This window comes from Cariama cristata, unplaced genomic scaffold, assembly GCF_000690535.1.
Source record: "Cariama cristata isolate BGI_N322 unplaced genomic scaffold, ASM69053v1 scaffold11534, whole genome shotgun sequence".
Classification (NCBI taxonomy): domain Eukaryota; kingdom Metazoa; phylum Chordata; class Aves; order Cariamiformes; family Cariamidae; genus Cariama; species Cariama cristata.
This window is the reverse complement of record NW_009611275.1, coordinates 16,626-34,803: the sequence shown is the minus strand read 5'-3', so window position 1 is coordinate 34,803 and position 18,178 is coordinate 16,626. Positions and strand designations below refer to the sequence as shown.

General features: G+C 38.5%; 1 protein-coding gene across 1 annotated transcript in view; it reads right to left on the bottom strand.

Annotated features, from left to right (window-relative positions):
• EPS8 (epidermal growth factor receptor pathway substrate 8) overlaps positions 1-18,178 on the bottom strand; it is a gene marked incomplete at its 5' end in the record, with an annotated part of 43,051 nt that overhangs the window by 15,655 nt on the left and 9,218 nt on the right. The window contains 7 exons of the mRNA XM_009698188.1: positions 1,774-1,917; positions 2,817-2,928; positions 6,640-6,773; positions 10,678-10,861; positions 12,570-12,718; positions 13,345-13,419; positions 17,819-17,907. Of these exons, the coding sequence (XP_009696490.1) occupies positions 1,774-1,917; positions 2,817-2,928; positions 6,640-6,773; positions 10,678-10,861; positions 12,570-12,718; positions 13,345-13,419; positions 17,819-17,907 (887 nt within the window). The remainder of the gene's footprint in view (positions 1-1,773; positions 1,918-2,816; positions 2,929-6,639; positions 6,774-10,677; positions 10,862-12,569; positions 12,719-13,344; positions 13,420-17,818; positions 17,908-18,178) is intronic.

The following is an 18,178-nucleotide window of genomic DNA, read 5'->3' as shown; positions in this document are numbered from 1 at the left end:
GGGAAAGAGACAAATGCGCACACTCAGGAGTGCTAAAATTATAATAATCACATAAAGTTAAGAGCAACATTACTGACATGTCTTGGTAAAGACTCAATTTATCCTAATTCATTATATTCCTAAATAATTTCACAGTATTTCAAGCTCACATTTGAATATGATAAAGCTGTAGGAAACAACCTGCCAGAGGGCAAAGAAACAAAATTATCTTAAATCTTGTTCTCTGATACTAGTTTTCATAGGTCCATGGAGAATGCTTTGTGAAAATGATTAATTTACTATTTCCCATGTCATGTCGTTATTTCAAACAGAAAACTTCAAAACCTGCAGTGTATTACAAAGAGTAGTGTAAGAACCTCTACTCAAAACTGTACTCAGTCTGCTCAGGATTCTCAAATTCCAAACACAAAAAATGACATGCACCCAAAGGAAAAAAAAAGTCAGATCTTTACATCAGGATTTGAAAAGCACTCTAGACGCATGCTTCATTTCACAGACAGGCAAAAATCATAATCAATTTAGAATGAGCTCATACATTATAGGCAAACAATTAGGGATAGCAAAAACTCAGAAATGGTCTGATTCAAGCCCACCAAGCTCAAGATGGGTCTACCATATTACCATGCCAGGAATAGCATAGGACCTGTTTCTCAAAAGATTTTCCATATCCATGGCAAAACTGGAAATACTGCAAAAGCTGCAGTTTTCACGATAGCTGTGCACACAGAATCCGGCAGAGTGGCACCTCCAACTGGGACTTTTAGATGAGTCCGTGGCAGAGACAGTCAACAGTAACATTATGGCATGTCTTGATTTTCAGTCATCAGCTGGAGTGTGTAGGCACAAGGAATGAATATTAGGTTAAATTCAATTTAAGTTCAAGTTTCACCAGAAGCCTGGTTTGCATTTGGACTGAAAAAGTCTGGTTCAGAGGTAGGCCTGGAATTTCTGCTTAATCCAAACGTGTTTGCCTAATCTTTCAAAATCATTAGAAATAAAAAGGAAGAAATGGGTCTTAGAAAATACAACCTCTTATTTTATGAATCTCCAGGTTCATGTTGTCTAAAAGTACACATTACAACTTTATCCTGTATAACCTTACTCAGGTGGACAATTGTATTGATGTAAGATAATTTTTTTTTTTAATATATATATATTTTACCCTCTAATTCTGTTCAACATATAAAAGAAACGACAACAACAAAAAAATCTTAATTCCACACCACAACATGAAAGAAAGAAAACCAAAATTAGGTCAGGAGAATAGAGTGAATTCAAAAGCCAACGTACCTATTTTTATGACTCCAAAATTACAATAATTAAATAAATTCAAGACGAAGATAGAGACACACAAAAATAGAAAATAAGAAGAAAAGCTAGTGTTCACTCTCCTAGGAGAAACAAAGATGATCCTACCTTGAATAATTCAAACTCCTTCTTTGGCATCAACAGCTATCAATCCACAAAGGATATTTGCAATTGAAATAAATGCATACACATCCATTAGGATCAAAATTACCACCTCTAAGCAAATAAGCACTAAAAAAACCCCACACCTTAAAGGAAAATGTTTTGCTGTATCTCTATCAACTTTATTGTCATGTTGGACTCTATGCAATACAGAAATCAGCTTCAGCCTGTACAGGAAAATAAATCTTTTCACATATCAGTGGAACATGAAGATATTTTAGCCTTGCTGTGAATCTCTTCCTCCTCCACACATACACATGGACACTTCAAAAGAAAGTTTTGCTCCCAAGGAGCAGACAGTACCTGGATGGTGCGGGTATATGCAGGCTCTGACCACCCTAGACCACCTTCTTGATTCCTCAGAGGGTCCAAAATGTTGTTTGGCACAAAGCCTGTGCTGCCACTTTTATTCTGAACTTTCCACCACTGCTTTCTGTCATCCAGAATCTGAAACAATTTGGTAAATTAATTACATACTTTTTTCTGACTTTTTCTGCCAGTACTTGGACTGTGCATCGTTTCAAAATGAAACCATAACTTTGTCAGGTTCTGCAATAGCCAACAGATCTTAATCAGATGTCCCTAAGAAGCCCCTGTAGGCTTCCTTGATTATCACCATCGTTAATTCTATGTGGTCATACTGCACTTTTCAAAATGTGGCTTTCATATGGAAAAAAAGTGTGTAATGAACCTCTGTAAACTCAGACATGTGCTGGACAAGACAGTGTAATGAAAATCAAATACTTGTGCAGAGTGGCTGGCATCTGTGCAACCTATATGCTGTTGACAAAAGGAGTAACTAACTACTAATAACCCAAGGAAAAGTGCATCGTTCTAGGAGAGCACAAATTTGAAGAGTGCGCACTTGTGAGGGAAGTGGAGTAGGGTGGCCAGGGGAAGTCTGAAATCTGACTACCTGCCGTGCGATCTCATACGCAACGTTTTCTCTCTTTGTTGCTCCCTCCCTTCCAAATGTGTCTAGCTTTCAGGGTACCACCTCTTCCAGGAAAGGGCAGTCTTTCACTATGCCCTGTGCATACACAGATTGTGTTTGCCAGAGCCAGTTATGTAAATACTACTAAATGAGGCTTTTAAAAGCAACACCAGAGAAGATGGAAGAAACACACAAATCTATTTCCAGCATGGATCTCATAAGTCAGTGCAGAATCTCCATTTGTCTTGTCTACAATGCAAAAAAAAAAATAAAATTGAACTTTCCATATTAAGGGAAATAAATAAAACACATTGAAGTAATCATTAAGGACAGCCACACCATCCACAGGAAAGGTACCCTCAGCTTTGAGTAGTACCAGAAATTCATGTCTTCTCTTTGCAAGAAAAATTACCTCTACGATCTCTTCTTTCATGACAGAAAGCTCACTGTTGTTTCTTGCCATAAATTCGTACTTGCATTTGGCATATTTCTTGGTCTGTGCTTTACTGTGTGCTTCATAGTTTCTGCAAAAGCAAAGATCAGACTATTGTTCAGTGAGACATTCAAGCAAATAAAAACATAGACAAAATGCCCTCTTTCAATAACCTGGAAAACATTTAAACAAAAAACCCCACCTCACCTTAACATGAGGCTGGTGTAGAACTACCTGTTCACAATGCACTGATTTAAGTGCCAAAAAAAAAGAAACAAAAGAAAGAGGCAGTTGAGCTACAGGGACCTCAAGAACAGGTAATCTTTATTGGCTCACTGCTTGCATGATGTATCATAACAACTTAGATTAGCAGGTGCCATTGTTTTAAAATAAATATGTACACTATATTTAGGCTGTTTTCCTACAGTAGGTTGAACAACCATTTGCATAGAAATGAATGACTATGCACTTAGTATATAATTGATATCTTGTGCTTTGTATGAAACTATATTTCTAGCGTTCATCATAAATTGTTTCAAATGCATAATAGATGAATAATTTTTTCCATGAACTCCAATGGAATTAAACTCTAGAAAATGTTTATATACTGTAGATCAGTTTACTTAATTGACCATAAGATACCATCAACTCTACCAACCTTAAGTTACTATATCAATTAAAAATGAAAAATAACTTCTTGGCAGTTACAAACAGGGTCCATTGTAGAACAAGGCATACCACAGTTTAACTCTGTCTTTGTTTCAATGAGGAAAGACCTGTTCAGAATGCCTTTGGGTAAGAAGCTACTAGTTTTTTCGATGTAGTACCTCTTCAAGCTAAGAAGCCCCCCAGCCCCCTCAAAACAGGTCCAAAAGAAACAGTAATATTATTCACTTATTGCAAATTACAATGAACAACTTAAATCCATACCAGGTAGAAAAGTTTAAAAAAAAAAATCCAAACAGATAATGAAAACATGAAGTAATCAATGGCTTGAAATGCTTCATACAACATCACAGCACAGGGATATGAATGCAGATAGTTGCTGATGCTGGTGCTGTATAACCGTGGGTCCCTGAGCAATCCAGTAGTAACCTAGCTATTGCATGGCTGTGGAGAACTGTCTCACTTGAAGAGCAGAACAAAGGAAGAGTCATATTTAGATTGAAAGATTATTTTGCAAGAAAGATAAAACACTAAAAGTGTTTAAGGAGAGAGTGGAAAACATGGGATGAACCCCAGCCTGCAGAACAGCTGTTATGAGGGTGAAAGATGTGTGAGTAATCCCAATTTTTTCTGCCACCCACTCAAAATTCATATAATTTTGAACTTCTTTCTTACTATCTCAGGGATATGACTAATGTACCTCTGAAGGTACTTTTACTTCTAGGCTACCTTTCCAAACTCATTTCACTAACTGCGTCTTCCTACCTTGTCCACACCTAACTATCCTGATCCCTTCAAAAAACATAACTCAAGAAGAATTTTAAAAAATGCTTATGTTTCAGTTTTACTCCACAGCAACATCCCCAGAACATGGGCCGGGCAATGGCTGTATGCTTGTGAAGAGTCCATAACTCTTCAAGCCTAGCTGAATAAGCCAAACAGTTTACTCAAGGCACAAATATTCTGAACACTTCCCTCCATCCATCCTCCACTGTGTTTCCTTACTGCCTATCAGATACACCGTAACTGCAGCCCTCTCCTCTCCAGTGCATGCTGCTCAAGAGCCTAGTGGATTGCAGAGACTTTCAGGGTGCTTTTCTTCAAATGACAGCACAAAACCAAACTACACAGCATACTACTTTGAAACACCACACAACTTGCTGAAAAACTATTCAGTACTCTTTTAGCATTAGAGAGCATCCCCGATATACCTAATATCACACTGAAAGTTTAAGATCCTGACATTTTACATCACTCAAGGAAAGCACACCTTACTGGAGGTTCTGACATGTTGGAGTAAGGCTCACTGAAATTCTCTGTGATTAAAATTTCCCTGGACAAGGTGCAGCCTACCTGTCCCTCAGAAGGTAGTGAGTGGTTTGGTCACTGCCTTCAGACCACTCATTAGGAATGCTACCTTTGAACAAGGACCAGCAAACAACGGCTGAAAGGTTCAGCTGAATTTCTCACTCCCTCCCCCAAATCCACTCTGCCACCTCCTTCTTCACAGATGCTTTAAAATTTATCTTTAAATGGAAGTTACTGGGGGTAATACCTATTAACAGCTCTCCCTCAATAATGAGCTCCTACCAGGCACGTATTATATGTCTCAAGAGCCAATTAACAAATGGAAGTTTGTGTTGTGTTGAGCAGACTGGAAGATAGGGGCACACTGTGGATGTTTGCATCAGTACCAGCCATCTAGACTCCCTCAGTCTACAATCACTGGTAAGAAATGGGCACCACTACAGCATGTCTGATTTCATATCTTTCAAAAGACTAATTTCACCTTACATGAACTGCTTCTTAGAAACACCCATTTCTCTTCCCCCGCCACGAAAGAGGCTTGGATGACTCTTTCAGTTGCAGCCAGGTGCACCGATATCATCAATAGTTCAATGTAATAAGACTCATTCTCTAAACCTGAAAAGGAGGCAACAACATTTACATGGAATACTCTTACTCCAAAAGGACAAAACAGGTCTTATCACATTACAGATAAGACAGAAAGGAATTTAGAGTACAGATCATCTAGATTTCAAGCTGACTGGTCCTGAGACAAGAACTCAAAAAGTAACCAAGTTTGACAAAATGATTAAGAGATGACTACTACTTCTGTCGTTATGAAGAATAAATCCAAAGTTCAGGAAAAGAATCGAGTCTTAAACCTGCATACCACACGGGAATTTGTTTGCATGCAGATTAACAACAGGATCTTTTAGCACATAGCTCAAAACTAGGGATTATGCAAAGGTTTTAATCAAGAGAGTTATATTCAAAGCTGTTTTAACCAGCAATCTGATCCCAAAAACTTAGCTTCAACATCTTCCATGGCACATAAGCCAAAATACTGTCCATAGGGTGTATACAGAATATGGTTTGACATGGGGGAGAAATTCCAACACTGCTTTACCAATTTACTTCCACAGTTTGTGCTGGTATAAATTCTCCTCACAGACAAGGCTGAGACTCCAAGGATCACTGCATTTGATCTTGTCAAGCTATTTGGATTTAGGCTAAAATGAAGGGAATGAAAGAGGATGTGCAAAAAGACACTGGTTGCTATATAAACATTTCAAAGCATTTTCTGTAACATTTGAAAGAGAATGGAAGAAATAAGGAGTTACTGTTCTGAAAGTGGATATTTATACACCAGCCCAGAAAAAAAAAAGCAAGAGACTATGGAGCACTAAGCAAGCAGCTAAGCAAATCAAACAGTCTTTTGAAACAAGGATAGGTGAATCTCAGAGCAGACTTGTCTTTTTTTTTGTAGCTCTGAAAAAAGCAAAGAGTGTATTTAAAGACATGAAACAAAGCAGAAATAAAATTTGAACCCAAATAGGAGGATTCTGTGTTCTCAATTGGATTGGAATTCCACTATATCATTTTTGACAAAAGCATTGATTTAACAGCATACATAAACAGGGTAGTTTCATAGAAATTATACTAAAAAGAGTCTTAATGACATGCCTTATAGAAGCAAAAGCAGAATACCCACTGCTAACCAGAATCACTTCCTCATAGAAATAATGATCTGCTCCAGACACAACCAGAGGCAATTACAGACACCACCACCCCAATAGCAATGTCGGGACAGTTATCCACAGCACCACGTACGCCGCTGATTCAGTGTTACCTATCTACATGTCGGCTAACAGTTTGCTTAAAGGCAGCAACAGCCGCCCCTTGGTCCAGCAGAGGCCCTCTTTTGTAAGCTGTGTTACTGAATGCATACCCATCGGACGGAGGGTAGTCGGGAACACTGGGAGGCTGGAAGACAAAAAAGAAACAAAGCCACAAAGTGGATTAGTGTCATCAGCAGCACTGCCTAGTTCACTTAATCCAGCACCCCCAGGGTCCCTGTCAGCATTCACACGTCCTCAGGTGCTCATGGTTCTGCTATGAAAAGTTAATAACTTCTGTATTTCAAATATGTAAACAGGGAGATCAAAAGGATAAGAATAAAAGAATTTCTATCCTAAGTCATCCAACTGCATTAATATTGCAGTGGATATTCTTTAGAAAAACAGTTCTCTGGGGCAAGGTCCATGTCGTCTCTCAGATACCACTACAGCAACACAACTTACAAACAGTGGCTGAATGGCTTTAAAATAAACTGCACCGAGAAGCCGATTTGAGCTTTTGCTCTAAATGTACACTTAAAGTCAGAAACCTCTAGCTAGCTAACAGTGACTCTGTATAAGAAATAAAACCTCCCAAGCAAAATTATCGCTCTCCTGCAGGATCATAATATGAAGTGGTTCATTTATGTCACCCTCTCACTGAGCATGACTATAGTCAAAGAAGAAATGCAAAAAGGAATGCAATAGTTGGTATAGTTAAGGATTTTAATTAAGGAAAATAATCACAATTTATCTCAAGCACATATATAAGAATATTCAAGGCTTTAGGAAATTCTCTTTAAACAGCAGCTCTTTAAAAAAAACCCTCCTCAAATCCAGCAACGATACTCTGCTTCTAAGTAAGAATTATTTTAACTATGATTACCTTTAAAACAGAAATGAGCAAAGCAGTTCATTTCTGAAAATTACGATATTGAAATTGCTCATTCTGGATCTTTTCCATATACCACCATTCAGTTGCACAAGTTAGCATAGCTGAGATTAATCAAAAATTGCCAAATTTCTAAGCCTACTTTCTTGGGGGTTTTGATGTTTGGTTTTTTTCGCCTTTATTTTTTTCTGTCTCTGTGGCTACAGAAAAGCCACCCACCTAATTTCTACATCCAAGTATCTGACGTGGCACCCAGAGACACTTGCCTATGGGGCTGAGGGTTTATGAAAAGAAGTTAAAACCACACAAGACTCCCCATACACATAGCATATTCTTTAAGACTATATTATTAAGACCTCTTTGAAAAAATCTCAAGTGTCACCTAGCTTATACCTTACATCAAAAGACATCCAGGAAGAAGAACTCATTTTACTTCACACACAAATTACTTGCATCGCCTTAGCCTCACTGGACTCTCTATCACCAGTTCCCCATTGTTTCACTGCCATTTGAAGTCCTTATTGCTGAACTGACTCCACCTTGAAACCCCTCTGGTGGGAGCTGTGTGTGTGGTTAGATCTTAAGATTCAGGAAAGGAAAGGAAAAAAAAAAAAGTTTCTCATGAGTCGGATCATCCAACGCACTTTGCCAGATGCCAGAGCAGTCCCTGCCCAGCAGTGAGGGCAGCCACATGCACCCCCTCTCCACTCCCAGCGTGGCACAGCTCCCGACATACAGCTTTGGTCCTCAGGAGAGTAATGTCACAGCAAGGCACAAGGCCAATTAGCGGCAAGACGACAAACACTTAAATTCTCATCTTATTTTTCCAGTGCTCTTCATTAAACAAGCTGTTACAGCAGACTTATGAAAGAATAATTATTCTGGTATCACCCACTCCAGAGTGGTCCTTTTGCTGCAGACAAATAGCATTTTGCACTCGCACAGCTTTTTCCAGCTGAGCACCTACAACATTTCACAGCTATTAAGCAGCTCAGTTGCTTTTGCCCCTAGCGACGTGCTGAGCAGCAGGGAGCCAAGGTACCAAGGTTAAATGACTTGCCCAAGACCACGTGGGAATTAGTGACAGTCATGAAACTAGGGCCAGATACCCCAGGTGCCAGGCACACAAACACCTTCAATGAACTGGAATATATATTTTAATTTTTTTTTTTTTTGGTCTTTTGAGGATTAAGACAAAGAGGCTAAGTTGGCACAAATAACTACCAATCCAATCAACATTACCACCATGAAAAAGAACAAAATCAACTCCCTGAAACAGAAGCAACCAAAATACCTCAATATATTCTCCAACTCCAAATTTGTTTTAACTTATTATATATATAAATAACAAATGAAATCCTTACAATCATCAGAAGAGAAAAACTAATCCTCTTTTTTCAATACTGTATTTTGTTTGGTTGGGTTTTTTTAATTATTTAGAAGCAGCACAAGGTAAACAAAACAATCTGCATGGAAATGTAGAGCAGCAGTGAAACACTGAGACAATGTTTGATGAGACTTTTTCGGGAGATGACTAGGGAAGGAACTGACAGCAATATTTCACATTATTGTGCCCATTAAGTTTACTAAATACTTTTTTGGTCGAATCACTGGCAATAACTTAGTTTTTGACACATTTATTCTTGTATATCTTGTCAGGCATAAAGCCAAACAGTGTTTTAAGTACACAAATAGGTACCATGTTATCCTCCTTTGCTTGGCAGACTTGTTACCCAATTTGTTTGTCTCTATAGCTAAGTAGACTTTTTTTTTCTTTTTGATGACTACTGGAGATTTTCTTAAAAAGAGTTTTATTTTGACAAGCTTTCCATAGACAGTTGTGATGAACTTTTTCTGGGGAAGCTTTGTTGCCTCCAATAAGAGAATAGATCTGCAAGAACACCATCCCATAACAGCCAATAATCCTTCCCTTGAATCTTCTTCCATATGTGCATTTTTTCACTAACAGATAAAAATATATATATTACATGTATTATAAATTTAAGATAAAATCCAGCATCACTGTGTTAAGAGGTACTCCAAATACTGTACTGGTGTAGATTGCTTGAGGAAGATAGAAAAGACTACGGACTGAACCTAGAAAATTCTTAAGTGCACTTCTGTATCACAGCTGCTAACAGGGGACCTTGGACTATCTAACACTTGATTTAAACTAAAAGTACCATAGAAAAAGAAATTAAATTTTTTAATTCAAGCTTATGTCCTCCCAACAACAAAAAGCTTCTGAAATGAAAACTTTTATATGTTTAAAAAGGCAATAGATTTTTTTGTTAATTAAGAAGCAACCAAATCCACATATATTCTTAAAAATTTCACAAAAAAGATCAAAGTACATTTTCTGACTAACTCTGCTGAAAAAGTAAGGGGTAGAATCTTTGTTGAGAAACAAAAGCGCTGACTATAGAGTTGGTCAGAAAACACACTCTGGTTTCTCTGAAGTTTTTAGATGGTGGTGCATGTTTCCATTCTCTAAATAGAATAACCTATCTTTTGCTAAATCCATCACATTTCTTGGGAGAAAAGGATGGGAAAATATTCCTGTACAATAATTCTTCTAATTGGCAGTCGTTTTTCAGAAGTAGGCTTAAGTTACCTGACATGGCATTACTCTGATATAGTCTGAATACTATCTTGCAATACAGTGAAAGTGTCAAGAAATTAATGAAAGGAATATTAAATTCCACATTTGTGAAGAAGCAGTTTAAATCCAAAATTTCCTAAAAAGTGGTGGTTTTTTTCTTTTTGTTTGTGTGCCTGTGCATGAATGCACATTTGGAAACACTTTGGTTCAAATTCTGCCTGAAGTATATATGATCAAAATCAATGGGATTTGAAAGCACAGGCCTAGAATCAAACTGAACCTTAGGGGCTTGGACTGTTCTCCCAGCTGAGGTGGGAAAGGGCACCAAGTTCAAGGAGAACAGTAGGCAAAAGCCTTGTATTTTTCCTAATTGCATTTTTGATGGCTGAATAGGTATTTGGTTTCGTATAACTTTAATATAAACATAATGAGCTTGCACTGATGTAGCAGACATTGGAGCACAGTTACTCCAACAATGTCACAGAACATTTTCTTTATGAAGGAAGCAGTTGGTGTTGCCTTCAGCTGGTTTACAAAATGCCGTTGCAGGTAACCTACCTCAGTTGACAGTCTTTTCATTTCTTGCTTCCGCTGTTGCTCTGCAACATTTGCCACAGATTCAGCCAAATGATTGAGTTCTTGCTCCTTTGGAGTTCCAATGAAGTTCAGCAAAGGAGGCTCCCATCCATTTCGGAAACGGGGGACATAAGGTGGAATAAAATGGTCTTTGGGCCAATCCGCTCTGTATGAAAAGAAAATTACAGATCTCTGTCAAGGGCCATACAAATACTGGTTTAATAGGTTTCCTAAAAATTGAAATGCTTTAGAATTTTTATTAGTATAGAGGAGAGGCTGGGATTACATTACAAGCAGAATAGTGCTAGAACACAGAAAATCAGCAGAAAACATTTATTGAACACAACTATGCTCCCTGCTGTGCCTTGCAGAAAGAAACTGCTCCTGCCGTTAAGGACATAAGCAGGCCTGAGCTAGGTCATTAACCTTCGAGTTTTATCATTCACCTCTCCTGCTAAACCACACCTCTGGATACTGAGATCAATCAGACCATCATTTATAATCTGCACAGGTCCTTCATTCTTCATTGCCCAACATGAGCTACTTCACTTTTCTTTAAACTTTTTTTCAGGACGGACTAAATGAATGATGATGATATTTCCCGAGACAAGGAGGCCATCATTTCACGCAGTGATCCATTTTCCCTGCACGGGGCTCCAATGCTACGAGGCAATTTGCACTGCCAGTCTCACCACAAGCTGCTATGAAGTCAGCAGAGCTTGAAGCAGGTGAAGGCAAGCGAATGGTGTTTTGCTGGGGTAAGCTCTCTGGCAATCACAAGGAGCTGCAATTCCTGTGTCCAGCTCATTTTGTAGTAGCAGGCCAAACGATAGGCCCAAAGGACGAATTTGGACATTCCTGGTCCTGCAGCAGACTGAGATCAAGGAAGGGAAAGACCTGTACATCACTCTACCTACTCTGAGGATGCTTGTTACTCCATGCTCTAGGGTTTTCCATGCAGTCTTCCTTATCAGCAAAACTACTTTAAAATCAATCAATTAATTAAAGAAATCCGCTTGGTAGATGTTTATGTTCCAATTAGAAATCAAAGAGCAAGGATGAATAAACACAAAATACATGATGCTTTTCCAGCCCAAGTGATTGCATACTTATTCATCATGAAATGTACTCATCTACCACAGATTACAGAGTTAAAACGCACTTTGCTAATTTAAATTTTTTCTTTTGTTTGTTCTATCTACCTAAGCGATTTCAAACCATATACTTACCTCAAAAACAACAAATGCATAAAATAGTTAATTTTTAGCTAAGCCTAACCATAATAGTGAATCCATTAAGTGCAATATGTAGGGTGTGCACATGTAACACGGTTCAGCCAATAAACATTGTTTAAAAATTATAAGCATTTTCTTTATAGCATTATGATGCTTTTGAAGAGGTGAAAACATTGTAAACTTTTAGCTTTTGATAATTTTGGGAAATGGAAAATAGAAATCTGTATCCTGTTCTTCAATATTTTGTCACTTTTTATTACAACTTCTTCAAATAGATTTTAATTAACTCCAGATAGCTGAGTTGGAAAGATAATGGTGAAAAACAACTGGAAACATGGAAGGCACAGTTCAGAAAAGATGATTGCAAGAGATTATGTCAAGAGGTTCTTGATAACATGGACAAAACAAAAATTTCTGTCTGCATTTTCTCTCTCCTTGAGACCTCTAAAATCAGACAACTCCTGAATCCCACTGAGGCTACAGAGCTCCTTTCCAAAACCTTCAAAAAACAGTTCTAAGGTGTCCAAAGCCTAACAAATTAATATTGAGTTTATTGAGGAGTGGATAACCTGGTTAAGATTGTGTCAATAAACTCCAGTTTACAGCTCATCTCTAAAATATGCAAAGGTGTTTTCTCACCTGGCTTTGGTCCATGTGTCACCCAATGACATCCACAACTGTCCTTCCTCACTGGTGACAGTATATCGCAGAAAGTCTATAGTATCCTTTGTTAGGAGGGGGCTGAGTACTGTACCAGCAAGCTCTGGACCTCCTGTTGTCTGTACCACCTAAATCCAAGAATTAAAATAATACAAATAACATACTCATTGTCAGTAAGGAAGTTGCTGTGAATATAAAGTTACCTAGAGTGCTGCTAAGAAACATTTATTACTCACAAAACCACACCCACCCTGCACCACCCCCACCCCAAAAACTCTGGGAAGCTAACAACATGTCTTAACATCTTACAGATTAATGAAACCATTTATTGCAGAAGAACTGCTGTTCTGGTCACCAACCATTTTATATTTAGACCCACTTTTGGCAATGTTATTTTTGCTCTACTGATCAAAACCACACATACTTCCATTAAATAGACATGTGGCTATGCCTTCTACTCTCCTCCTGCGTTACGCAAAGTATACAAGTCTTTAATTGTTATTTAAAAATTATACTGGCAAACTGTAACACACAAAGCTAAAGATCATTTAAATAAATATCTTTAATAGATGAGAATATATGCAGAAAAGGATATAAATTATTTTCTAAAGAGAACCTTATCCTGAGATACACACATTTCTCCTTAGTTATTGTCCAGGGACACAACATTTCAATCTTGTTATCCTTGAAAAGGTTACAGAGTATATAAATACAAGAGTTCTGAAGAAAACACTGAGAAAATTATAAACCTTACCATATGTAGTGGAGTAAAGAGAAAATGAACCAGTTCAGCTGCACTAGGATTCTGGATATGGAACTTTAATTTGGCCTGAAGGAATGGGAAAATGACACATTCTAAGAAACATTTGATTTTTATGACAATAAATACTTCAATAAGAATGGCCATCTCTGGTCAGGCCACAGGTCTGCCTAAGCCCAGTGCTTTGGCTGCAACACCCACTAAGTGCAAGTGTTCATTCATCCAATTACTTTTGAATCCATGTGTATCTTTAGCACCTATTGTGCAAAACAAGAAGTTCCGCAACTGAATTATATGCTTTGTAGAGCAGCATCTTCTTTGGAAATTTGCCACCTCTTAGTTTCATTAGTATTCTGGATTTCTTCTCTAAATGAAAACTGAGCAATTCTTTTCTACTCGCTTTTTCCAGTGATGCTCATAACCATTTACAGATTCATTACATTCTTCCTCTGGTCTTTTCCAAGCTACTATTACTATTCTTTTGAGCATTTTTGTCCTCCTTGTACCTTCTTAAATTTTGCTACACTGGGAACAAAATAAGGCCAGGGAACATAATGGCATATTGATGCCCTTCATTTGTTAATTTTCTTTTTTTCCTTATGGTTCTTAACATTTGCTTGGTTGATCACCACTGAACACTGATGAAGTTCCCACAGGAATCTGTATTACATCAACATTTTGTTCTGATTTGTTTTATACATGAGATTTTTCCCTACCTGTCCATGACTCTCTTATCTATCATTATTGAATTTCATCTGCCACTTTATCGGCTATCATGAGATATTTCTACATTTGTAGACTTTACGATCCACATTTGCCAGAACGCCTGTAAATATGTTGGACAGCAAAGGCCTCTGCAGAGGCATGTGTGGGACTTCAGTGCTGAATTTACTGCACTTTGAGAACTGGCCTTTTAGTCCTGTAATTTGTTTTCTGTTTCAGTAAATAAGAATCTAAGAAGCTACATTTAACCTCATAGTAGCTCAGTTTCTTTAAGAACTTCAGGGTGTGCAACCTTGCTGGATGTGTTTTTGGAAATCCAAAGAAACAAAAATCAAAGAACTGATGGATTTGTAGACATTATTTTGTTTTGCGAAATGCACGTTTGCTTCTCCCTCAATTTAATATACCTGCCTACAAACTGCATCTTGTGTGTGGGTACCTCAAGGGTACCTGGTTGTCTCAGATCCTTGGAATGACTTTAAAGATTGTCAACATTACCTTAACCACTTCTCTTCCTCTGGAAGAAAGGCAGTTTGAGAGAGGTTACACACCATACTGAGTGGTTTGCCAAGTTAGTTTTTGGACTAGATGGATGAGCGGTACCCATTCAAACAGGGTTTCTATTCACTTGCCTGAAACTTGCCATTTTGATTTGCTGTTCTTTAACCCATTACCAGTTCTTCAATTTGAAACAGATAATCTCTTGTGCTCCCCATAAAAACGGTTTTCATGAACATATTGTCCACTATCAAGCTTTTCCAAGTAAATATATGCACAAAAAAAAAAAAAAATTGCATACTTTCTCTGATACAGCTTCTTGAAGGATTTCTTTTATTTACTGATTGCCTGTTGGCCCTGCAGGCTCCAGAAGTAAGAAGCATTCCAGAATGTGTTTTAAAAAGTTATAGTAGCTTTTATTGCATCCTGCCATCTGTTCCTCGAACTGCTTTTGGCTAGCCTAATTCTACTTTTACATCTAGCCTTCCAGAGTCCGCCTGACAATGAAGAAAGGAGGAGGATGTGTTTTTACTGCTAATAACTTGCTATACATTGTTCTCTAGTCATAACAACTTTCTTTTGGTCTTTCTAAAGTTTTTTTGACACATGGTAGGCATTTTCTAGAAGCTTCCAGCACAGTGTTTTAAAACAGTTTCCATTCTACTGGTAAAGATTTTATTCTTCTAGTTACTCCTTTTATTTTTAAACTAGACTCTTCATTTTATGTAGTTCTCCATGTTTGACAAAATACCAGGAATTGAAATTTCAGGCTTTTGTGGCTCCTGCAATGATGCTGAAGTAAACCACTGTTACTGCACAGCTCTTCAAGAGCAACATTTGAAACCAGGTGTTAGATGCTGCTGAGCACCAAAACAAGAACTACTTCTTCTCCTGCACAGAAGATAAAGATTCAAAGATGCACACATTGTTCTTGGGTGAAAAACTAGTTTAAATGCAGAACTTGGTAAGAAGTAAGAACAGAAAATTGAACATTACAAGCACTATTACTGAGAAGGATCAGCATGTTCTAAGACATATGTCTCCCCCAAAACAACAATACTTTAAGGTCAGAATCACAGTATTTGATATAGGGCTTTAAAAATATATATATTTTTAACATTTCTAAATATCTCCTACAGCCCTGCAACCAGAATTCATTCCCCAAAAGGAATAAAAGAGATAATGACTCAATGAATGCAAGAACAATTTTCTCTGTTGGCATAGCTTCCCCAGCAATTGGAAGGGACAGTCAGTATCTGAAAGTAAATGCTTTGAAGGTGTCCCACTTGCTGCCTTCCTTTAGTAGCACTTGCAAAAGAGGAGATGCCAGGAAAAAGCTCTTGAATCAGCCTTGAATTGCTTGTTGAAAACCTATAAAGCAGTAGCAATTTTTCGGATGGAGTGTTCTGAGGCCAGAAAGGTCCTATGTAATGATAGCAATAAGCACAGAGAGTCTGATGGGCATAGCTGAATAAAACTAAATTAAGGCCACAGCTGGTGATGTTGGCAAGCATGCAACAGAGCCATGATCCCCACAGACGTTCCTAGAAATTTTTTTTATGAAACCAGGAAAAGAAGAAACACAACAATGCTGAAAAAGAATACACTCATCTAGTCACTGTGCAGAGAACTTGAGGAGCAGCATCCCAAAGCTCAAAGGCCAACCTAGGCCAGAGGTAGCCAGCCTTGCTCTTGCCTCAGTTCAACCTTGGATGTAGAATGCAAAGCTGAAAGTCCAAGATCAGTCAAGTATCAGCTGAGTTATTTTCCTGTGTGTCAGCCAAGGACCAAAGAAGATTACATTTCCAGGTATATCAGCATTCTTGAAGAGGATACTTGTGAACTTGCTCCTTCTGAAAGAGCAGTGGAGACCAAGACAACACAAACTCAGGCTCACAATTCCCTGGATGGCATGACCATTTCTGCATGGCTGGCAGCAGTAGGGCATTTAAGACCCACAAGGTTTCTCTATGTGGACAAGGTACCAGAAAAGTTAGGCAGAAGGCAGAAAACTTGATTAATGCATTCCCAAAGACAAGATGACCTTCTGCAGCTCCCTCAGCGGCGTCAACAATAAAGCATCCACACTCTCTGGAATAGCAGGAACATGCAAGAAAGTCCAACTTAAAAATAACTACAAAGCAAATCCATCATGTTCCTGATTCTTCCTTCTCCTCTTCATCTTTCACCATAATTTTAGTTCTTCAATTCATAGTAGTGGAATAAGACATAGGAAAATTAATGCAGCAAAGCTGACACCCAAATTCATAGAATCTTAGAAATGTTTAGGTTGGAAAGGACCTTTAAGATCATTGAGTCCAAGTGTAAATCTACACTGCCAAAGTCCACCACTAAACCATGGCCATAAGCACCACATCTACGCGTCTTTTAAATACCTCCAGTGATGGTGACTCTACCACTTCCCTAGGCACCCTGTTCCAGCACCTAACAATCCTTTTGGTGAAGAAATTCTTCCTACTCTCCAATCTAAACCTCCCCTGGTGCAACTTGAGGTCATTTCCTCTTGTCCTATCACTGGTTACTCGGGAGAAGAGGCCAACACCCATCTCGCTACAACCTCCTTTCAGGTAGTTGTAGAGTGATAAGGTCTCCCCTCAGCCTCCTTTTCTCCAGACTAAACACCCCCAGCTCCCTCAGCCGCTCCCCATCAGACTTGTGCTCCAGGTCCTTCACCAGTTTCATTGCCCTTCTCTGGACTCGCTCAAGCCCCTCAAGGTCTTTCTTGTGGTGAGGGGCCCAGAACTGAACACCGTATCCGAGGTGTGGCCTCACCAGTGCCAAGTACAGGGGGACAATCACTTCCCTCTGTAGAGCCTTCCTACCCTCAAGCAGACCAACACTCCCACCCAACTTGGTGTCTTCTGCAAACTGACTAAGGGTGCACTGGATTCCCTTGTCCAGATCATTAATAAAGACATTAAACAGAACTGGCCCCAGTACTGAGCCCTGGGGAACACCACTTGTGACCGGCTGCCAAGTGGATTTAATTGCGTTCACCACCACTCTTTGGGCCTGGCCATCCAGCCAAGTTTTTTTAGCCAGTGAAGGGTACATCCATCCAAGCCATAAGCAGTCAGTTTCTCCAGAAGAATGCTGTGGGAAATGGTGTCAAATTAATTTGTAGTGGTAGGGAAAACAAAGATCGTGTTATACTTAACACCAGTTCTCCCAGGAAAAAACTGTTATTGCATGCCTCACACCATGATATCCACCAGCAGTCACTTACCAGAAGATTGAAGCCATGTTTGAATTTTTGGAAGCAGTCAACAAATTCATCTGGGGGTGGTGGTTTTGCACGGAGTGTAAGAACTCCCTCTGGTGAAGAAAATGAGATTTTTATATATCCATTCATGTAGTATATAACTTCCATAAATAATACAGATACAGTAAACACAAAAATACATAATAAATTTATAGAACCATGACAGTGGGCATATTCTGCAGCCACATCTCTAATTAGTCACTCCCCACTAACTTCAAGAAAATGATTTTTATAGGTTTCCCTTTAAAAATATATCGTGTAGGAATTTTTAGGAATTTTTGTGCTCATAGTGAAAGAAAATCACTACATTCATGAAAAAAAAAA